We start from the raw sequence: 23,119 nt of genomic DNA, 5'->3' as shown, positions 1-23,119 counted from the left end.
CATGATGTCAAGCAAAGAGGCACTGAGTTTGAAAGTAGGCCTTGAAATACATCCACAGGTACACCTCCAATTGACTCAAATGATGTCAATTAGCCTATCAGAAAGCTTCTAAAGCCATGACATCATTTTCTGGAATTTTCCAAGCTGTTTAAAGGCACAGTCAACTTAGTGTATGTAAACTTCTGACCCACTGGAATTGTGATAGTGAATTATAAGTGAAATAATCCATCTGTAAACAATTGTTGGAAAATTTACTTGTGTCATGCACAAAGTAGATGTCCTAACCGACTTGCCAAAACTATAGTTTGTTAACAAGAAATTTGTGGAGTGGTTGAAAAACAAATTTTAATGACTCCATTAAGGTGATATGAAAACTAGCAACTCAAAGCACTTCATGACGACAGAAGTGAGTGCTATGCGGCGATAGTCTTTTCAGTTACCTTCACTTTCTTGGGTACAGGAACAATGGTAGACATCTTGAAGCAAGTGGGGACAACAGACTGGGACAGGGAGAGATTGAATATGTCTGTAAACACTACAGACAGCTGGTCTGCGCATGCTCTGAGGACGCGGCTAGGGATGCCGTCTGGACCGGCAGCCTTGCGAGGTTTAAAATGTCTTACTCACGTGTACCATGGAGAACGAGAGCTCACAGGCCCCGCGAGCGGCAGTGGCCCYCGTTAGCGGGGCTGTGTTTTCCTTAAGGTAAGAAGGTGTTTAGCTTGTCCAGGAGCAAGGCGTCACTGTCCGCAACGTGGCTGGCTTTCCCTTAATTACAATCTGTGATTGTCTGAAGTCTCTGCCACATAGGTCTCATGTCTGAGTTATTGAATTGACTCCACTTTGTCCCTGTACTGACGTTTTACCTGTTTTACTGTTCTCTCCTAGTATGAAGAACACTAGCTGAATGTGAAAGACAAGTAAGTGCCTATCTGCCTGTCTGCCTGAATGCCTACCTGTCTGAATGTCTACCTACCTACCTGCCTGTCTGTCTGCCTGAATAGCTGCTTGCCTGCATGTCTGCCTTTGTCTGTCAGTCTCCCCATCTGTCCATGTGTCTGTCTGTCTGCACATCTATCTGTCTGTCTGCCTTCATTCCTGCCTGTCTACCTGCCTTTCTGTATGTACATTGGTTTGTCTGTCCTTCTTTATGTATGTCTGCCCGTCTGTCCATTCGTCCTTTGGTCTCTCTGTCTGCAACACAGTACACGGACTGATTGACTGACTGAAACCGACCACAGTACACAGCTCGCCAGCTGAGGGTCAGAATAACACATTCCTCTGCTGCTGTCCTGTCTGTCTACTGATGCCCCAGTCAGACAGACAGCACGTTGGTACACTTCCTCCTGTCCACACACATGCCAGGAAGGGCCTGGAGAGAGGCCTCATCACCACTCATTCACTCTCATAACCCCTCGCTCTTTTTCCTCTCTCCTCTCCTTTCTCCCATGTATCTCCCCCTCTATCACTTTCCTCTCTCCGGTCTACTCTCCTATCTCTCAGTGTGGTAACTCTGAAGTGTCCCCTTGGACTGTGTCCCTAAGCAGTGAGCACAGGTCCTGGCCCGCAAAATACTGTATGGAATCTATAGGAAGGCAGTGGAGCATAAATCTTGCCACAACAACAAACACCCCATGAGTGGAAGATGTTGTCACACAGGACAGGATACAAATTAGAAACTGGATAGTGGTTTCAAAAAATCCTCAAAACATTTGTAACTATTCTATAACAATAACACACGTGTCATTGATTTGTGGCCTCGTTTTGCAAACCAAGAAGGTGCAGTCATGTTGTTCATCTAATTTGATAAACTCTTTCTCTCTCTCTTTAGAGAACAGGAAAATATATTTTTTGTTGTTTTTAACCCCGTCTGGGCCGAACATGTGGAGGGTTCTCACTGACATGCCAAAGATGGAGTGAAACAGTGTTCCACACGTCCTCCCCATTAACCGAAACGGTACGTGTGTGTGTGTGTGTGTGTGTGAGACGTGAAACAGTGTTCTACACGTCTTCCCCATTAGACGTTGAATCCAGAGGAAAATGGCAGCATTATAGCCTATGTGCCTGCCTGCCTTCATGCGAGCCTGTCTGCGTGTCTGCCTGCGTGTGTTCACCGCAAACTCCTTGTGTTTGTATTCTCCATGGTATATATAGTATGTGTATAATCAAAACAGCAAATGGCCATGAATTACGGGAATCCTAGGAAAGTTTTCTACTAGGGTTGAGCACGGTGTAGGCCGAGCTACACACACACACACTCTCTGGGGAGCCATGTTCTTTAACAGTAGATTTCTGTTAGCACTAACTGTGTGTAAATCACAGTCTCTCTGTGTGTGTGTGTGTGTGTGTGTGTGTGTGTGTGTGTGTGTGTGTGGTGTGTGTGTGTGTGTGTGTGTGTGTGTGTGTGTGTGTGTGTGTGTGTGTGTGTGTGTGTGTGTGTGTGTGTGTAGAACTAACTGTCTGTAATGGCATTGTGTAAAACACAGTCTGTGCTACTGTCTCCAACAGAGTAAAGTCAGAGCTTCCAGGGTCTAATTATACACCACAGATCTGTCACTTTATCTACTGAAAAGACATGGCCTCACTTTATCTACTGAACAAGACATGGCCTCACTTTATCTACTGAACAAGAAATGGCCTCATTTTATCTACTGAACAAGACATGGCCTCACTTAATCTACTGGACAAGACCTACTGAACAAGACATGGCCTCACTTTATCTACTGAACAAGACATGGCCCTGTATCTAGTGAACTGGTCTCACTGTATCTACTGAACAAGACATGGCCTAACTATCTACTGAACAAGACATGGCCTCCTTTATCTACTGACAAGACATGACCTCACTTTATCTATGAAGCTGACTCATTTATTACTGAACAAGACATGGCCTCACTTTATCTACTGAACAAGTATGGCCTCACTTTATCTATGAACAAGACATGACTCACTTTATCTACTGAACAAGACTGCCTCACTTTATCTACTGAACAAGACATCTCACTTTATCTACTGAACAAGACCTACTGAACAAGACATGGCTTCACTTGATCTACTGACACGACATGACCTCCCTTTATCTACTGAACAAGACATGACCTCCTTTATCTACTGAACAAGACCTACTGAACAAGACATGGCCTCACTTTAACTACTGAACAAGACATGACCTCCTTTATCTACTGAAAGACATGACCTCTGTATCTACTGAACAAGACATGGCCTCACTGTATCTAGTGAACAAAACATGGCCTCACTGTATCTACTGACAAGACATGGCCTCACTATCTACTGAACAAGAACATAGCCTCATTTATCTACCGAACAAGACATGACCTCACTTTATCTACTGAACAAGACATGGCCTACTTTATCTACTGAACAAGACATGGAATCACTTTATCTACTGAACAAGACATGACTCACTTTATCTACTGACCAAGACATGGCCTCACTTTATCTACTGAACAAGACATGATCTCACTTTATCTACTGAACAAGACCTACTGAACAAGACAAGGCTCGCTTTATCTACTGAACAAGACATGACCTCCCTTTATCTACTGAACAAGACATGACCTCCCTTTATCTACTGAACAAGACCTACTGAACAAGACACGACCTCCTTTATCTACTGACAAGACTACTGAACAAGACATGGCTCACTTTAACTACTGAACAAGACATGACTCCCTTTATCTACTGAACAAGACATGACTCCCTTTATCTACTAAACAGAAATGACCTCACTCTATCTACTGAACAAGACATGGCCTCACTATCTAGTGAACATGGCCTCACTGTATCTACTGAACAAGACATGGCCTCACTATCTACTGAACAAGACATAGCCTCACTTTATCTACTGAACAAGACATGACTCACTGTATCTACTGAAAAACATGACCTCACTTTATCTACCGAACAAGACATGACCTCACTTTATCTACTGAACAAAACATGGCCTCACTTTATCTACTGAACAAGACATGGCCTCACTTTATCTACTGAACAAGACCTCACTTTATCTACTGAACAAGACACGGTCTCACTAACTACTGAACAAGACACGGCTCACTTTAACTACTGAACAAGACACGGTCTCACTTTACTACTGAACAAGACATGGCCTTACTTTTTCTACTGAACAAGACAAGACCTCACTTTATCTACTGAACAAGACCTACTGAACAAGACATGACTCACTGTATCTACTGAAAAGACATGACTCCCTGTATCTACTGAACAAGACATGGCCTCACTTTATCTACTGAAAAAGACTACTGAACAAGACATGGCCTCACTGTATCTACTGAACAAGACACGGCTTCACTTTCTCTACTGTACAAGACCTACTGAACAGACATGACCTCACTGTATCTACTGACACGACATGGCCTCCCTTTATCTACTGAACAAGACACGGCCTCAGTTTCTCTACTGAACAAGACCTACTGACAAGCAATGGCCTATGTATCTACGTAGAACAAAACATGGCCTCATGTATCTACTGAACAAGACATGGCCTCACTATCTACTGAAACAAGACATAGCCTCACTGTATCTACTGAACAAACATGACTCACTTTATCTACGAACAAGACATGATCACTTTATCTATGAACAAGCATGGCCTCACTTTATCTACTGAACAAGACATGCTCACTTTATCTACTGAACAAGACATGACCTCACTTTATCTACTGAACAAGACATGGCCTCACTTTATCTACTGAACAAGACATGACCTCACTTTATCTACTGAACAAGACATGACCTCACTTTATCTACTGAACAAGACATGACCTCACTTTATCTACTGAACAAGACATGACCTCACTTTATCTACTGAACAAGACATGGCTCACTTTATCTACTGAACAGACATGATTCACTTTATCTACTGAACAAGACCTACTGAACAAGACAAGGCTTCGCTTTATCTACTGAACAAGACATGACCTCCCTTTATCTACTGAACAAGACATGACCTCCCTTTATCTACTGAACAAGACCTACTGAACAAGACATGGCCTCACTTTAACTACTGACAAGACACGACCTCCCTTTATTACTGAACAAGACCTACTGAACAGAACATGGCTCACTTTAACTACTGAACAAGACATGACCTCCCTTTATCTACTGAACAAGACATGACCTCCCTTTATCTACTGAACAAGACATGACTCCCTTTATCTACTAAACAAGACATGACCTCACTGTATCTACTGAACAAGACATGGCCTCACTGTATCTAGTGAACATGGCCTCACTGTATCTACTGAACAAGACATGGCCTAACTATCTACTGAACAAGACATAGCTCACCTTTATCTACTGAACAAGACATGACCCCATGTATCTACTGAACAAAACATGACCTCACTTTATCTACCGAACAAGACATGACCTCACTTTATCTACTGAACAAGACATGGCCTCACTTTATCTACTGAACAAGACATGGCTCACTTTATCTACTGGACAAGACCTACTGAACAAGACATGGCCTCACTTTATCTACTGAACAAGACATGGCTCACTTTATCTACTGAACAAGACAAGACCTCACTTATCTATGACAAGACACGGTCTCACTAACTACTGAACAAGACAGGCCTCACTTTAACTACTGAACAAGACACCGGTCTCACTTTAACTACTGAACAAGACATGGCCTTACTTTATCTACTGAACAAGACAATACCTCACTTTATCTACTGAACAAGACCTACTGAACAAGACATGACCTCACTGTATCTACTGAACAAGACATGACTCCCTGTATCTACTGAACAAGACATGGCCTCACTTTATCTACTGAACAAGACCTACTGAACAAGACATGGCCTCACTGTATCTACTGAACAAGACACGGCTTCACTTTCTCTACTGAACAGACCTACTGAACAGAACTGACCTCACTGTACTACTGAACAAGACATGGCTCACTTTATCTACTGAACAAGACACTGGCCCTCAGTTTTTCTATGAACAAGACCTACTGAACAAGACATGACCTCACTGTATCTACTGAACAAGACATGGCCTCACCTCACTTCAATCTACTGAACAAGACATGGCCTCACTTTATCTACTGAAAGACATGGCCTCACTGTATCTACTGACTGAACAAGACATGGCCTCACTGTTATCACTGAACAAGACACGGCCTCACGTTATCTACTGAACAAGACACGGCCTCACGTTATCTACTGAACAAGACACGGCCTCACTTTCTCTACTGAACAAGACCTACTGGAACAAGACATGACCTCACTGTATCTACTGAACAAGGCACGGCCTCACTTTATCTACTGAACAAGACATGACCTCACGTTATCTACTGAACAAGACACGGCCTCACGTTATCTACTGAACAAGACACGACCTCACTGTATCTACTGAACAAGACACGACCTCACCAACTATTGATTACATTGTGGGAGGCAACCCTGTCTGTTTAGAGCATGGGTGACAGGGGTGTCAAACTCATTCCATGGAGGGCCTAGTATCTGCAGGTTTTGGTTTTTCCTTTCAGTTAAGACCTAGACAACCAGGTGAAGGGAGATCTATACTAATTAGTGACCATAATTCATCAATCAAGTACAAAGGAGGAGCGAAAACCTGCAGAGACTCTGCCCTCCGTGGAATGAGTTTGACACGAGGTCTAGAGAGTCTAGTACCTATCCATCTACAGTACTATAGGCTTTTAATATAATAATAATATCAAATTCCATTTAGCAGACACTTTTATTCAAAGCAACTTACAGACAAATGCGTACATTTTTTGTCACGATACTCCCTCTCCGGCCTCTAGGTCATCAGGCTGCTGATTATCCCGCACACCTGTCACCATCGTCCCACGCAACTTCGCCTCATGACACTCACCTGGACTCCATCACCTCCTTGATTATCTTCTCTATATCTGTCACTCCCCTTGGTTCTTTCCTCAGGTGGTATTGACTTTTTATGTCGGTGCGTTGTTTGTGTTATGTGTTTATTGTTTTATTTCATTATTAAAACACTCACTCCCTGAACTTGCTTCCCGACTCTCAGCAAAGAAAAAGAACACAAGGTTGACTAAGAAAAGAAAAGCAAAACCTTACAGTTGGTAGTAGTTACAGTCTTGTCTCATCACTGCAACTCCCATACGGACTCGGGAGAGGCGAAGGTCGAGAGCTATGCGTCCTCCAAAGCACAACCCAACCAAGCCGCACTGCTTCTTGACACAATGCACATCCAACCCGGAAGCCAGCCGCACCAATGTGTCGGAGGAAACACCGTACACCTGGCGACCTGGTCAGCGTGCACTGTGCCCGGCCCGACACAGGAGTCGCTACCAACTATAATAAGTGATAATGGTATCAATGAAGTCAACTCTGTGTGTGCAATCTGAGGAACTGAGAGGAAAGTTTTTCTAAAATAATGCATCTACATCACTGGTAGAATAGTTTCAGTCAACACACAACATATATTCCTTTTTGTACAATTCTGTATTAGAATTACCTACCCATCCACATTGCTCCAGCCAAACACCACGTCCACTAACGTTTCTTCTGTGCAGCAACCAATAGAGTAGTGGAATTAAATTCAGGAWGAGTCGTCAGGCAAACTCTGTATGTGCAATACACAGGAACTGAGAGGAATCTAATAATGTATGCTTCATGGGTATCCACTGTTATGCKGAGGTAGAAAACGTGTCTGTCCAGAAGTTTGACCATCCCATCTGTTATGCAGAGGTAGATAATGTAATAATTCCATCCTGCCCTCTATATTTTCAGATAATGATGATCAGTAGCTCTAGTCTATGCGGCTYCAATTAGCCAGGGGAAGAAGTTACAGTATCTCTAGTAATAATCTATGTAGAATCCCCCTATGGAACATGATATAGTTTAAGGGAGGTGACCTGTAGCCAAACTAAGCAGTGGACATGCCAATCATAAAAGAAAATCATACAACGGACCGGTAAATCCTTTTAATAATATATATGCCTACAGTAATACTGTTATATGCCATTTAGTAGACATTTTTATCCAAGTGAGTGCATATTTTACACATGTATTTTAGTATATGTGACCCCAATGGAAACCAAACCCACAAACCCAGCTGTTGCTAGCACTACACTCTTACCAACTGATCAACACCGGACCACAAACTCACATTCATTCAACAGTGGTTCTTGGGTAACACTGTGTGGGCTATAACATGTGGTTGTGTGCATTAGTGTGTTTATGTGTGAAGGGGCAAGCCCGGTGTGTGTGTGTGTGTGTGTGTGTGTGTGTGTGTGTGTGTGTGTGTGTGTGTGTGTGTGTGTGTGTGTGTGTGTGTGTGTGTGTGTGNTGTGTGTGTGTGTGTGTGTGTGTGTGTGTGTGTGTGTGTGTGTGTGTGTGTGGTAAGTCAGGACGGTTGATACTTGCTGCTGACCTGTTTTTGTGGGAGGTTTAGGACCCTTCTTTTTCAACTCAGCATTGAGAGGAGATTCAGGCATCAGAGGGGCACTAAAAGGAGGAAGAGGGAAAAAACTAAATTGCTCCTTAGCTACTGGAAATAAAAAAGCTGTGTGTGTGTTGCATTTTCCAATGGATGGTTATGGATGAATAACCCCCGCCACCCACTTTCTCAGCAGTATGATACTGTTGAATCATCACAAAACGACACAGTATAAAAGGTTCAGAATAGGTCTTTAAGATGGTAATAGCAGAGAGAGCAGGAGGGGATGGAAGTTGAGGGTAGGGGGGCACACAGTCAGCTGTAAAGTAAAGTACCGGAACACACACACAGGCTGGGTGGTGCCAGTCYGGTGCCCTGGCATGCGTCTGCATGAGAGGAACACACACACACACGATGGCAATGGAGAGACCCTGTAAAGTAAAGTACCCCTACCCACGTACTCACACAATGCGTGCCAGTCGGGTGCCCTGGCATGCATCTGCGTGAGAGGGAGAACGAGCCTCAGTGCTGTTTCTCTATCCTGCTACTCTTTTATGAGTAAACATGTCCAATTACACTGATCTAATGGTGCCAACACACCTCAAGCAGCAACCGGTTTAGTGAATGGGGTTTGAACCACACATGCATGTAAGTTATTGGTTTGAAACAATGTGGGTACAGGGCCCAACCGTATAACTTTCTGTTTAACCCTGCAAAACCATCCATACATACCATGGTTACATAATTGTGAAATGTACATCTTATTTTTCACAGTGCTGTAAGGTCAAGCTGAAGACAGTTTACTGTCAAAACTTTGGTTGTTAATTGTATGGCATAAGTGCAACAGTGTCTAACTACGTATTTTTCTTTGTAAAGTCTTGGCCCAACATGAGCTCAGACATTCTTTACAGTTCACACTTTATTCATTACAGATTACACGGTCTTTGATGCACAGAGACTCTCATTTGTTAGAGATGTTCACAGGGTTTGTACAGYCAGTGGCAAGTCAAATTCAAGGACTTCCAAGTACTTTTTCARACTAATATTTATTTTCAAGGACCATCAATTTGTAATAGTTCCTATTATGCCATTGTTTCTAGTCGCCACCAGGTGGCAGTATATCGCCACAACCTCATGAAAAAAACTAAAAACGTACTATTCATCACTACCTTACAAGTTCTACTCAATAATACYTGTTCCACTACTTATTTACTACATACATGAGCGGTACGTCAGTACTGATGATGTTGACTGATTTCCTTATATGAACTGTAACTCAGTAAAATCTTTGAAATTGTTGCGTTTATATTTTTGTTCAGTGTACATGATAATAATATTAAATTGTCTTTATATTTAAATTGTCTTTATATTTTACTAAATTGTTGGTCCCACAGGCTGTCCCAYCACATAACGACACAAAAGTGAATTCTGACATTAAAAGGCACTTAGTTGACTCTAAAATGTTGCATTCTATACCCATATACATTTACATTTAAGTCATTTAGCAGACGCTCTTATCCAGAGCGACTTACAAATTGGAAGTCGAAACAAGAGAAACAAGAGAAACATATGAAGAGAAACAAGTCATTCATGTATTTGATAACAAAAATTCTCTCATGAGCCTATTTAAATTTTAGGGGACCCCACATGGGTCAAGGACCCCAACTTTGGGAACCACTGTACTACTAACCTCTCTCCCTGCTTGCTTCAATGCTTCCTCTCTCTGTGTATCTCCTTTGCCTCCTTCATTGCAGCCTGACTCATCACTGTCTACCTCACTACTCTCTATAAAGTAAATGTATTTTGTTATGAGAACTTATAGTAGKCCATCCTTTGATTATAGCTAACTTAATTTCAGTCAACTTCAGCTGCTAAGGTCAGGCTCCGTTCAATGTTAGCTTCTAACTTCATCCTTCTAGCCAGCTAGTTAAAGCTAGCTACTTAACTAGCTAGACATCTGACTGAAATATCAGCAAGTCTTTACCAGTTGTACACTCATTCTCCGAGTCTGMMTTTTTTTGTTTGGGGGATGCTATAGATGTGACGTTTGGCGCCTAATCAGTCAGTTTTGTAAAACTCGGTAGTCTGCCTGAAAACTAATTAGCAAGACCAATACATTTTTTAAATATTTTTGTAATATATTTGATCATTTTCTGTTCTCCTCTCATTTTAATTCAAGTACTTTTTAAGTACTAGCTTGAGTACATTTCTGATTTTCAAGGTATCCAGTACTTGAATTTCAGAGTGCCAAATTCAAGTACTTTAAGCACCTCACGCACCTAGTGCGAACCCTGTGTCCACTATACAGATATACCCTCCACCCCAAACAAGGTTTCCCCAGAAGTTAACAGAGGTACACACACACAAACACACACCTGGGCATGACGGAGAGCCCCTCCAGGTGCTGACAGAGGTTGTCCACGGACCCTGACCCCAGCAGTCTCACCTCCAATACAGACACCAGGGCCTCAAATAGAGAGGTCACCACAAAGATCATCTGGAGGAGGGGGAGAGAGAGAGAAAATGAAATTATGTSAGTACTGTACTGTGACTGAACACTCTTACTCTATATATATCTGCCCTAAACAAATCCCACACATTCCATTGGAATTCAAGTGGATTTCATTATTCCACAGTGGTGTGAACGTTTAAACACTTAAACGAAATTAGGATCCTTAACGTTAACAGGCTGACCACACCACTCGCGTTGCAAAATAAATTTAGAAATCTATATTATTCAATTATCGCAACCACACTGCTCGCGAGCGTCTGCGTTGCCAAGGGCTAAAATAGAAGTCAGTTCTATTTGTGACGCAGATCGCGCTGCAAGTCCTGCCTTTCCTATCTCTTCATTGGTTTATAGAAGCAGGTACCCAGGTACCCATCTCCTCATTGGTTATACCCACGTGGGTGACTGAAAGACGAACGAGGTTAGTGGCGGTAATCCACCTAATTTATGAAAGTTGCCAATCGCAATATAAAGTCAAGAGAAGAATAAGCCAAGAAAGAAACGATTTGGTTGACTGTTTTAGGTGTGGATTCATTTTCGGGAATAGAGGACCTTGTGCATTTCAGGTAAAATAACAACTCAATGTTTATATCCCAGGACAAATTAGCTAGCAACAGCAAGCTAGCTAAATAGGACAAATTAGCTAGCAAGTGCAAGCTAGCTAGCTAAATTGCCATAAATGTTTAATGCTTTTCGACCTGTCCCCAAATTAATGTAATRGGTTKAGAGTTTGTTTTGATATTTTAACCTGCGTGTCGTGATCGTGTTTGGTGTGGGGGTAAAAAAAACAATGATGCACAATGGCACGCGGCAGGCGGTTTGGGTTCCGTGTTAACGTTAAGAAAAATCCTTTATGTAGATGCAGAAAGTAAACAGCATAGTGGGTCAATTTCCACAACAACTAAGAGCGTTSAAGCARGAAGCTCAACTTCTCTGCTGTTTTGGTGCCCTGTCTACCACYTGCACATGCGCAGATAAAAATCAAATCAAATCAAATGTTATTTGTRACATGCGCCAAATACAACAGGAATTACAGTGAAATGCTTACTTACAAGCAAGCCCGTAACCAACAATGCAGATTTAAGATTTTTTTGTTTGTTGATATAACAAATAATTAAGGAGCAACAATAAAATAACAGCAGCGAGACTATATACAGTGGGTTCTGGTACAGAGTCAACATGTMGGGGCACCGGTTAGTCGAGGTAATTTATACATGTAGGTAAAGTGACTATGCATGGACAATAAACAGAGAGTAGCTGCAGTGTAAAAATGGGGGGTGGGGTGGGGACACTGCAAATAGTCCGGGTAGCTATTTGATTAACTGTTCAAGAGTCTTATGGCTTGGGGGTAGAACCTGTTAAGAAGCCTTTTTGACCTAGACTTGGRGCTCCGGTACCGCTTGCCGTGCGGTAGCAGAGAGAACAGTCTATGACTCYSGTGGCTGGAGCCCTTAGCAATTTTATGGGCCTTCCTATGACACCYCCTGGTATAGAGGTCCTGGATGGCAGGAAGCTTGGCCCCAGTGACATACTGGGCCGTACATACTACCCTCTGTAGTGCCTTGCGATCGGAGGCCAAGCAGTTGCCATACCAGGCGGTGATGTAACCAGTCAGGATGCTCTCGATGGTGCAGCTGTGGAACTTTTTGAGGATCTGAGGACCCATGCCAAATCTTTTCAGTCTCCTGAGGGGGAATGGGTGTTGTCGTGCCCTCTTCACGACTGTCGTGGTGTGTTTGGACCATGATAGCTTATTGGTGATGTGGACACCAAGGAACTTGAAGCTCTCAACCTGCTCCACAACAGCCCCGTCGATGAGAATGGGGGCGTGCTCGGCACTCCTTTTTCTATAGTCCACAATCATCTCGTTTGTCTTGATCACGTTGAGGGAGAGGTCGTTATCCTGGCAACACACTGTCAGGTCTCTGACCTCCCTATCGGCTGTCTCATTTTTGTCTGTGATCAGGCTGTTGTGTCYTCTGCAGACTTAWTGATGGTGTTGGAGTTGTGCTTGGCCATGCAATCATAGATGAACAGGGAATACAGGAGGGGATAGAGCACACACCCCTGAGKGGCCCCTGTGCTGAGGATCACAGTGGCAGATGTGTTGTTACCTAKACTTACCACCTGGGGGCGGCCCATCAGGAAGACCAGAATCCAGTTGCAGAGGGAGATGTTTAGTCCCAGGGTCCTTATCTTAGTGATGAGCTTTGAGGGCACTATGGTGTTGAACGCTGAGCTGTAGTCAATGAATAGCATTAAGCATCTCCAATCCAAAATTAAATCCAGAATTGGCTTCCTATTTCGCAACAAAGCATCCTTCACTCATGCTGCCAAACATACCTTAGTAAAACTGACTATCCTGCCGATCCTTGACTTCGACGATGTCATTTACAAAATAGCCTCCAACACTCTACTCAGCAAATTGGATGCAGTCTATCACAGTGCCATCCGTTTTGTCACCAAAGCCCCATATACTACCCACCACTGCGACCTGTATGCTCTCGTTTGGCTGGCCCTTCGCTTCATTATCCGTCGCCAAACCCATGGCTCCAGGCCATCTATAAGTCGTTGCTAGGTAAAGCCCCGCCTTATCTCAGCTCACTGGTCACCATAGCAGCACCCACTAGCAGCACCCACCGCAGCACGCGCTCCAGCAGGTATATTTCACTGGTCACCCCCAAAGCCAATTCCTCCTTCGGCCGCCTTTCTTCCAGTTCTCTGCTGCCAATGACTGGAACGAACTGCAAAAATCACTGAAGCTGGAGACTCATATCTCCCTCACTAGCTTTAAGCACCAGCTGTAAGAGCAGCTCACAGATCACTGCACCTGTACTAGCCAATCTGTAAATAGCCCATCCAACTACCTCATCACCATATTGTTATTTTATTTTGCTCCTTTGCACCCCAGTATGCGACTTGCACACTCATCTTCTGCACATCTATCACCCAGTGTTTAATTTGCCATACTGTAATAATTTCGCCACTATGGCCTATTTATTGCCTCACCCTTATCCTACCTCATTTGTACACACTGTATATAGACTTTCTCTATTGTATTATTGACTGTAGTTTGTTTATCCATGTGTAACTCTGTGTTGTTGTTGTGTCGCACTGCTTTGCTTTATCTTGGCCAGGTCGCAGTTGTAAATGAGAACTTGTTCTTAACTAGCCTACCTGGTTAAATAAAGGTGAAATACATATTTAAAAAAAAATAGCATTCTCCGTAGGTGATCCTTTTGTCCAGGTGGGAAGGGCAACAGATCATCTGTGGATCTGTTGGGGCCGTTTGCAAATTGGAGTGGGTCTAGGGTTTCTGGGATAATGGTGTTGATGTGAGCCATGACCAGCCTTTCAAAGGACTTCATGGCTACAGACGTGAGTGCTACGGGTCGGTAGTCATTTAGGCAGGTTACCTTGGTGTTCTTATGCACATGGACTATGGTGGTCTGCTTGAAACATGTTGGTATTACAGACTCGGTCAGGGACAGGTTGAAAATGTCAGTGAAGACACTTGCCAATTGGTCAGAGCATGCTCGGAGTAAACATCCTGGTAATCCGTCTGGCCCTGCAGCCTTGTGAATGTTGACCTGTTGAAAGGTCTTACTCACATCGGCTACGGAGAGCGTAATCACACAGTAGTCCGGAACAGCTGATGCTCTCATGCACACTTCAGTGTTGCTTGCTTCGAAGCAAACATAGAAGTTATTTAGCTCGTCTGGTAAGCTCGTGTCACTGGGCAGCTCGTGGCTGTGCTTCCCTTTGTAGTCCATAATAGTTTGCAAGCTACTGTGTGTGACTGTGTGAGAGCGAAGTGTTGCATCGCGCTCATCTCAGTATCCTAGCTTATTCATTGATGATAGGTCCTGCTTTACTGAAGTTGTGAGACATTGCATGGCAAGAAATTGCGAGATACAGCATTTGATTGCAGATAGAAAAGCCTAGCGCACAGTTCTGACTATCTGCCAGGTGACCGACCTGCCTATACTGTGCCTCTCCCTCTTTTTCAATCCCTCGCTAGCTCTCAAAGAAAGATGTGAGTMTTTGTGTTCTCGGAAGTGTGGRAACTGATCAGTATCCTTCATTCCAAAACCACTGAATCTTAAGAGAATATTGACACTCAGAAATGGGAGTCGACACCAGAGTTGACTCCCATTTCTGAGTGTCAATATTCTCTTAGGATTCAGTATTTTTGAGTTGAGGAATCAATTCTTCACCACTACGTCATCGTCGTTAACAGTTGGAAAAATTACAGAGAAAGGCAAGCGACAGGAGCGAGGTGCTGTATGGCAATACTTTAAGAAGTTAAATGAAAAGGAAATGCAAACTTTGTGAAGTGGAATTTAGGTACAGTAATGGTAGTACAGGTGCAATGCTTAACCATCTGAAAGGGACGTACCGTGAGACCAAAACTGTTGCTGGCATCGACGCAGCTGTATTGTGAATTCACTTTTTTTTTTTATCTTATCGCTTTAACGGAAAACAGATTTAAAAAATAACTTAAATAAAAGTTGAAAATGGTATCAAGAAGTCAACTCTGTGTGTGCAATCTGGTAACTGAGAGAAAGTTTTTCTAAAAACATAGCAATCTAACTCACTGGTAGAATACGTTTCAGTCACAAACAACATATATTCTTTTTGGTACAATTCTGTATTAGAATACTACCATCACATTGCTCCAGCAAAACACACGTCCACTAACGTTTCTTCTCTGTGCAGCAACCAATAGAGTAGTGGAATTAAATTCAGGAAGTCGTCAGGCAAACTCTGTATGTGCATACACAGAACTGAGAGAATCTAATAATGTATGCTTCATGGTATCCATGTTATGCGAGTAGAAAACGTGTCTGTCCAGAAGTTTGACCATCCCATCTGTTATGCAGAGTAGATAATGTAATAATTCCATCCTGCCCTCTATATTTCAGATAATGGATGATCAGTAGCTTAGTCTATGCGCTACAATTAGCCAGGAAGAAGTTACAGTATCTCTAGTAATAATCTAATGTAGAATCCCCCTATGGAACATGATATAGTTTAAGGAGGACCTGTAGCCAAACTAAGCAGTGGACATGCCAATCATAAAAGAAAATCATACAACGGACCGGTAAACTCCTTTTAATAATATATGCCTACAGTAATACTGTTATAGCCAGTTATAGAACATTTTATCTCAATGAGTGCATATTTTACAATGTTTTTAGTATATGTGACCCCAATGAAACCAAACCCACAAACCCAGCTGTGCTAGCACTACACTCTTACAACTGACAACACCGGACCACAAAAACTCAAATCATTCAACAGTGTTCTTGGAACACTGTGTGGGCTATAACATTGTGTGTGCATTAGTGTGTTATGTGTGAAGGGAAGCCCGTGGTGTGTGTGTGTGGTGTGGGTGTGTGTGTGGTGTGGTGTGTGTGTGTGTGTGTGGTGTGTGTGTGTGTTGTGTGTGTTGTGTGTGGTGGTAAGTCAGGACGGTTGATACTTGCTGCTGACCTGTTTTTGTGGGAGGTTAGGACCTTCTTTTTAAACTCAGCATTGAGAGGAGATTCAGCATCAGAGGGGCACTAAAAGGAGGAAAGGGAAAAAACTAATTGCTCCTTAGCTACTGGAATTAAAAAAGCTGTGTGTGTGCATTTTCCAATGGATGTTATGGATGAATAACCCCGCCACACTTTCTCAGCAGTAATACTGTTGAATCACACAACGACACAGTATAAAAGTTCAGAATAGGTCTTTAAGATGTAATAGCAGAGAGAGAGGAGGGAATGGAGTAGGGTAGGGGCACACAGTCAGCTGTAAAGTAAAGTACCGGACAACACACACAGCGGGTGGTGCCAGTCGGGTGCCCTGCATGCGTCTGCATGAAGGAACACACACACACACGATGGCAATGAGGAGACCCCTGTAAAGAAGTACCCCTACCCACGTACTCACACAATGCGTGCCAGTCGGGTGCCCTGGATGCATCTGCGTGAGAGGGAACGAGCCCAGTGCTGTTTCTTATCCTGCTACCTTTTATGAGTAAACATTCCAATTACACTGATCTAATGGTGCCAACACACCTCAAGCAGCAACCGGTTTAGTGAATGGGTTTGAACCACACTTATGCATGTAAGTTATTGTTTGAAAACAATGTGGTACAGGGCCCCACGTATAACTTTCTGTTACCCTGCAAAACATCCATACATACCATGTTACATAATTGTGAAATGTATCTTATTTTTCACAGTGCTGTAAGTCAAGCTGAAGCAGTTTACTGTCAAAACTTTGGTTTTAATTGTATGGCATAAGTGCAACAGTGTCTAACTACGTATTTTCTTTTGTAAAGTCTTGCCCAACATGAGCTCAGACATTCTTTACAGTTCACACTTTATTCATTACAGATTACACGGTCTTTGATGCACAGAGACTCTCATTTGTTAGAGATGTTCACAGGGTTTGTACAGGCAGTGGCAAGTCAATTCAAGATTCAAGTACTTTTTCACACTAATATTTATTTTCAAGGACCATCAATTTGTAATAGTTCCTATTATGCCATTGTTTCTAGTCGCACCAGGTGGCAGTATATCGCCACAACCTCATGAAAAAAACTAAAAACGTACTATTCATCACTACCTTACAAGTTCTACTCAATAATACGTGTTCCACTACTTATTACTACATACATGAGCGTACGTCAAGTACTGATGGTTTGACTGATTTCTTATATGATGTAACTCAGTAAAATCTTTGAAATTGTTGCGTTTATATTTTGTTCAGTGTACATGATAATAATATTAAATTGTCTTATATTAAATTGTCTTATATTTTACTAAATTGTGGTCCCAGCTGTCCCAGCACATAACGACACAAAAGTGAATTCTGAATAAAAGGCACTTAGTTGACTCTAAAATGTTGCATCTATACCATATGAAGAGAAAGTCATTCATGTATTTGATAACAAAAATCTCTTATGAGACCCTATTTAAATTTAGGGGACCCCACATGGTCAAGGACCAACTTTGGGAACCATGTACTACTAACCTCTCTCCCGCTTGCTTCAATGCTTCCTCTCTCTGTGTATCTCCTTTGCCTCCTTCATTGCAGCCTGACTCATCACTGTATACTCACTACTCTTATAAAGTAAATGTATTTTTTATGAGAACTTATAGTAGCCCATCCTTGATTATAGCTAACTTAATTTCAGTCAACTTCAGCTGCTAAGGTCAGGCTCCGTTCAATGTTAGCTTCTAACTTCATCCTTCTAGCCAGCTAGTTAAAGCTAGCCTACTTATAACTAGAATCTGACTGAAATATCAGCAAGTCTTTACCAGTTGTACACTCAATTCTCAGTCTGGGTTTTTGTTTGGGGATCATAGATGTGACGTTTGCGCCTAATCAGTCAGTTTGTAAAACTCGTATCTCAGCCTAAACTAATAGCAACCAATACATTTTTTAATATTTGTAATTATCATCATTTTTTCTGTTCTCCTCTCATTTTAAAAGTTCTAGTAATTTCAACGTATCAACTTGAAGTCACATTTTGTTCTAGAATTGTCAAGAGTTACTAGTCATAGTACTTTAAGCACTCACGCACCTAGTGCGCACCCTGGTGTCCCACTTACAGATATACCCTCCACCCAAACAAGGGTTCCCCAGAAGTTAACAGAGTACACACACACAAACACACACCTGGCATGACGGAGAGCCCCCAGGTGTGACAGAGGTTGTCACGGACCTGACCCCAGCAGTCTCACCTCCAATACAACACCAGGGCCTCAAAATAGAGAGGTCACCACAAAGATCATTGCAGTGGAGGAGGAGAGAGGGAGAGAGAGAAAAATGAATTATGTGAGTACTGTACTGTGATGAACACTCTACTCTATATATATCTTGCCTAAACAAATCACCTTCATTGGAATTCAAGTGGATTTATATTCCACAGTGGTGTGAACGTTTAAACATTAAACGAAATTAGGATCTTAACGTTAAACGGCTGACCACACCACTCGCGTTGCAAATAAATTTAGAAATCTATATTATTCCAATTATCCAACCACAACGCTCGCGAGCGTCTGCGTGCCAAGGGCTAACATAGAAGTCAGTTCTATTTGTGACGCAGATCGCGCTGCAAGTCCTGCCTTTCCTATCTCTTCATTGGTTTAAGAAGCAGTACCCAGGTACCCATCTCCTCATTGGTTATACCCACGTGGGTGACTGAAAGACGAACGAGGTTAGTGGCGTAATCACCTAATTTAATGAAAGTTGCCAACGCAATATAAAGCAAAAAGAAAATAAGAAAAGAAACGATTTGGTTGACTGTTTAGTGTGGATTCATTTTCGGGAATAGAGGACCTTGTGCATTTCAGGTAAAATAACAACTCAATGTTTATATCCCAGGACAAATTTAGCTAGCACAGCAAGCTAGCTAAATAGGACAAATTAGCTAGCAAGTGCAAGCTAGCTAGCTAAATTGCCATAATGTTTAAATGCTTTTCGACCTGTCCCCAAATTAATGTAATATTGGTTAAGAGTTTGTTTTGATATTTTAACCTGCGTGTCGTGATCGTGTTTGGTGTGGGGGTAAAAAAAACAATGAATGCACAATGGCACGCGCAGGCGGTTTGGGTTCCGTGTTAACGTTAAGAAAAATCCTTTATTAGATGCAGAGTAAACAGCATAGTGGGTCAATTTCCACAACAACTTAAGACGTTAAAGCATGAAGCTCAACTTCTCTGCTGTTTTGGTGCCCTGTCTACCACATGCACATGCGCAGATAAAAATCAAATCAAATCAAATGTTATTTGTCACATGCGCCAAATACAACAGGAATTACATGAAATGCTTACTTACAAGCAAGCCGTAATCAGACAATGCCTAGATTTAAATTTTTTTGTTGTTGATATAATAAATAGATTAAGGAGCCACAATAAAATAACAGCAGCGATACTATATACAGTGGGTTCTTGGTACAGAGTCAACATTTGGGGCACCGGTTAGTCGAGGTAATTTATACATGTAGGTAAAGTGACTATGCATGGACAATAACAGAGAGTAGCTGCAGTGTAAAAATGGGGTGGGGTGGGGACACTGCAATAGTCCGGGTGCATTATTTGATTAACTGTTCAAGAGTCTTATGGCTTGGGGTAGAACTGTAAAGAAAGCTTTTTGACCTAGAACTGGGCTCCGGTACCGCTTTGCCGTCGGTAGCAGAGAGAAAGTCTATGACTCGGTGCGGAGCCCTTAGCAATTTTATGGGCCTTCCATAATACACGCCTGGTATAGAGGTCCTGGATGCAGGAAGCTTGGCCCCAGTGACGTCTGGCGTACATACTACCCTCTGTAGTGCCTTGCGATCGAGCCAAGCAGTTGCCATACCAGGCGGTGATGTAACCAGTCAGGATGCCTCGATGGTGCAGCTGTGGAACTTTTTGAGGATCTGAGGACCCATGCCAAATCTTTTCAGTCTCCTGAGGGGAATGGGTGTGTCGTGCCCTCTCACGACTGTCGTGGTGGTTTGGGACCATGATAGCTTATTGTGATGTGGACACCAAAGGAACTTGAAGCTCTCAACCTGCTCACAACAGCCCCGTCGATGGAAATGGGCGTGCTCGGCACTCCTTTTTCTATAGTCCACAATCATTCGTTTTCTTGATCACGTTGAGGGAGAGGTCGTTATCCTGGCAACACACTGTCAGGTCTCTGACCTCCTATCGGCTGTCTCATTTTTGTCTGTGATCAGGCTTTGTGTCGTCTGCAGACTTATGATGGTGTTGGATTGTGCTTGGCCATGCAATCATAGATGAACAGGAATACAGGAGGGGATAGAGCACCCCTGAGAGGCCCCTGTGCTGAGGATCACAGTGCAGATGTGTTGTTACCTACACTTACCACCTGGGCGGCCCATCAGGAAGACAAATCCAGTGCAGAGGGAGATGTTTAGTCCCAGGTCCTTATCTTAGTGATGAGCTTTGAGGCACTATGGTGTGAACGCTGAGCTGTAGTCAATGAATAGCATTAAGCATCTCCAATCCAAAATTAAATCCAGAATTGGCTTCCTATTTCGCAACAAAGCATCCTTCACTCATGCTGCCAACATACCTTAGTAAAACTGACTATCCTGCCGATCCTTGACTTCGACGATGTCATTTACAAAATAGCCTCCAACACTCTACTCAGCAAATGGATGCAGTCTATCACAGTGCCATCCGTTTTGTCACCAAAGCCATATACTACCCACCACTGCGACTTATGCTCTCGTTGGCTGGCCCTCGCTCATATCCGTCGCCAAACCACTGGCTCCAGGCCATCTATAAGTCGTTGCTAGGTAAAGCCCCGCCTTATCTCAGCTCACTGTCACCATAGCAGCACCCACTAGCAGCACCCACCCGCAGCACGCGCTCCAGCAGGTATATTTCACTGGTCACCCCCAAAGCCAATTCCTCCTTCGGCCGCCTTTCCTTCCAGTTCTCTGCTGCCAATGACTGGAACGAACTGCAAAAAATCACTGAAGCTGGAGACTCATATCTCCCTCACTAGCTTTAAAGCACCAGCTGTCAAGAGCAGCTCACAGATCACTGCACCTGTACATAGCCAATCTGTAAATAGCCCATCCAACTACCATCATCCATATTGTTATTTATTTTGCTCCTTTGCACCCCAGTTCGCGACTTGCACACTCTCTTCTGCACATCTATCACCCATGTTTTAATTTGCCATACTGTAATAATTTCGCCACTATGGCTATTTATTGCCTCACCCCTTATCCTACCTCATTGTACACACTGTTATAGACTTTCTCTATTGTATTATTGACTGTATGTTTGTTACTCCATGTGTAACTCTGTGTTGTTGTTGTGTCGCACTGCTTTGCTTTATCTTGGCCAGGTCGCAGTTGTAAATGAGAACTTGTTCTTCAACTAGCCTACCTGGTTAAATTAAGTGAATACATATTAAAAAAAAAATAGCATTCTCACGTAGGTGATCCTTTTGCCAGGTGGAAAGGGCAACAGATCATCTGTGGATCTGTTGGGGCCGTTTGCAAATTGGAGTGGTCTAGGGTTCTGGGATAATGGTGTTGATGTGAGCCATGACCAGCCTTTCAAAGGACTTCATGGCTACAGACGTGAGTGCTACGGGTCGGTATCATTTAGGCAGGTTACCTTGGTGTTCTTATGCACATGGACTATGGTGGTCTGCTTGAAACATGTTGGTATTACAGACTCGGTCAGGACAGGTTGAAAATGTCAGTGAAGACACTTGCCAATTGGTCAGAGCATGCTCGGAGTAAACATCCTGGTAATCCGTCTGGCCCTGCAGCCTTGTGAATGTTGACCTGTTGAAAGGTCTTACTCCACATCGGCTACGGAGAGCGTAATCACACAGTAGTCCGGAACAGCTGATGCTCTCATGCACACTTCAGTGTTGCTTGCTTCGAAGCAAACATAGAAGTTATTTAGCTCGTCTGGTAACTCGTGTCACTGGCAGCTCGTGGCTGTGCTTCCCTTTGTAGTCCATAATAGTTTGCAAGCTACTGACTGTGTGAGAGCGAGTGTTCATCGCGCTCATCTCATATCCTAGCTTATTCATTGATGATAGGTCCTGCTTTACTGAAGTTGTGAGACATTGCATGGCAAGAAATTGCGAGATACAGCATTGATTGCAGATAGAAAAGCCTAGCGCACAGTTCTGACTATCTCCAGGTGACCGACCTGCCTATACTGTGCCTCTCCCTCTTTTTCAATCCCTCGCTAGCTCTCAAAGAAAGAGTGTGAGTGTTTGTGTTCTCGGAAGTGTGGCAACTGATCAGTATCCTTCATTCCAAAACCACTGAATCTTAAGAGAATATTGACACTCAGAAATGGAGTGACACCAGAGTTGACTCCCATTTCTGAGTGTCAATATTCTCTTAGGATTCAGTATTTTTGAGTTGAGGAATCAATTCTTCACCACTACGTCATCCGTCGTTAACAGTTGGAAAAAATTACAGAGAAGGCAAGCGACAGGAGCGAGGTGCTGTATGGCAATACTTAAGAAGTTAAATGAAAAGGAAATGCAAACTTTGTGAATGGAATTTAGGTAGTAATGGTAGTACAGGTGCAATGCTTAACCATCTGAAAGGGACGTACCGTGAGACCAAAACTGTTGCTGGCATCGACGAGCTGTATTGTGAATTCACTTTTTTATGTTTAG

The 23,119-nt window shown here is 42.9% G+C and overlaps 1 protein-coding gene across 1 annotated transcript in view; it reads right to left on the bottom strand.

The window, feature by feature from the left end:
• The window catches only part of wdr27 (WD repeat domain 27), a 173,387-nt gene that overhangs the window by 135,399 nt on the left and 14,869 nt on the right, over window positions 1–23,119 (bottom strand). Inside the window, exons 12-13 of the mRNA XM_023993602.2 lie at window positions 10,812–10,933; window positions 8,431–8,504 (exon numbers count right to left, since the gene is read on the bottom strand). Of these exons, the coding sequence (XP_023849370.2) occupies window positions 8,431–8,504; window positions 10,812–10,933 (196 nt within the window). The remainder of the gene's footprint in view (window positions 1–8,430; window positions 8,505–10,811; window positions 10,934–23,119) is intronic.

Source organism: Salvelinus sp. IW2-2015, linkage group LG8, assembly GCF_002910315.2.
Source record: "Salvelinus sp. IW2-2015 linkage group LG8, ASM291031v2, whole genome shotgun sequence".
Taxonomy (NCBI): domain Eukaryota; kingdom Metazoa; phylum Chordata; class Actinopteri; order Salmoniformes; family Salmonidae; genus Salvelinus; species Salvelinus sp. IW2-2015.
The sequence above is the reverse complement of the archived record's forward strand: the minus strand, read 5'-3'. Positions and strand labels throughout refer to the sequence as shown.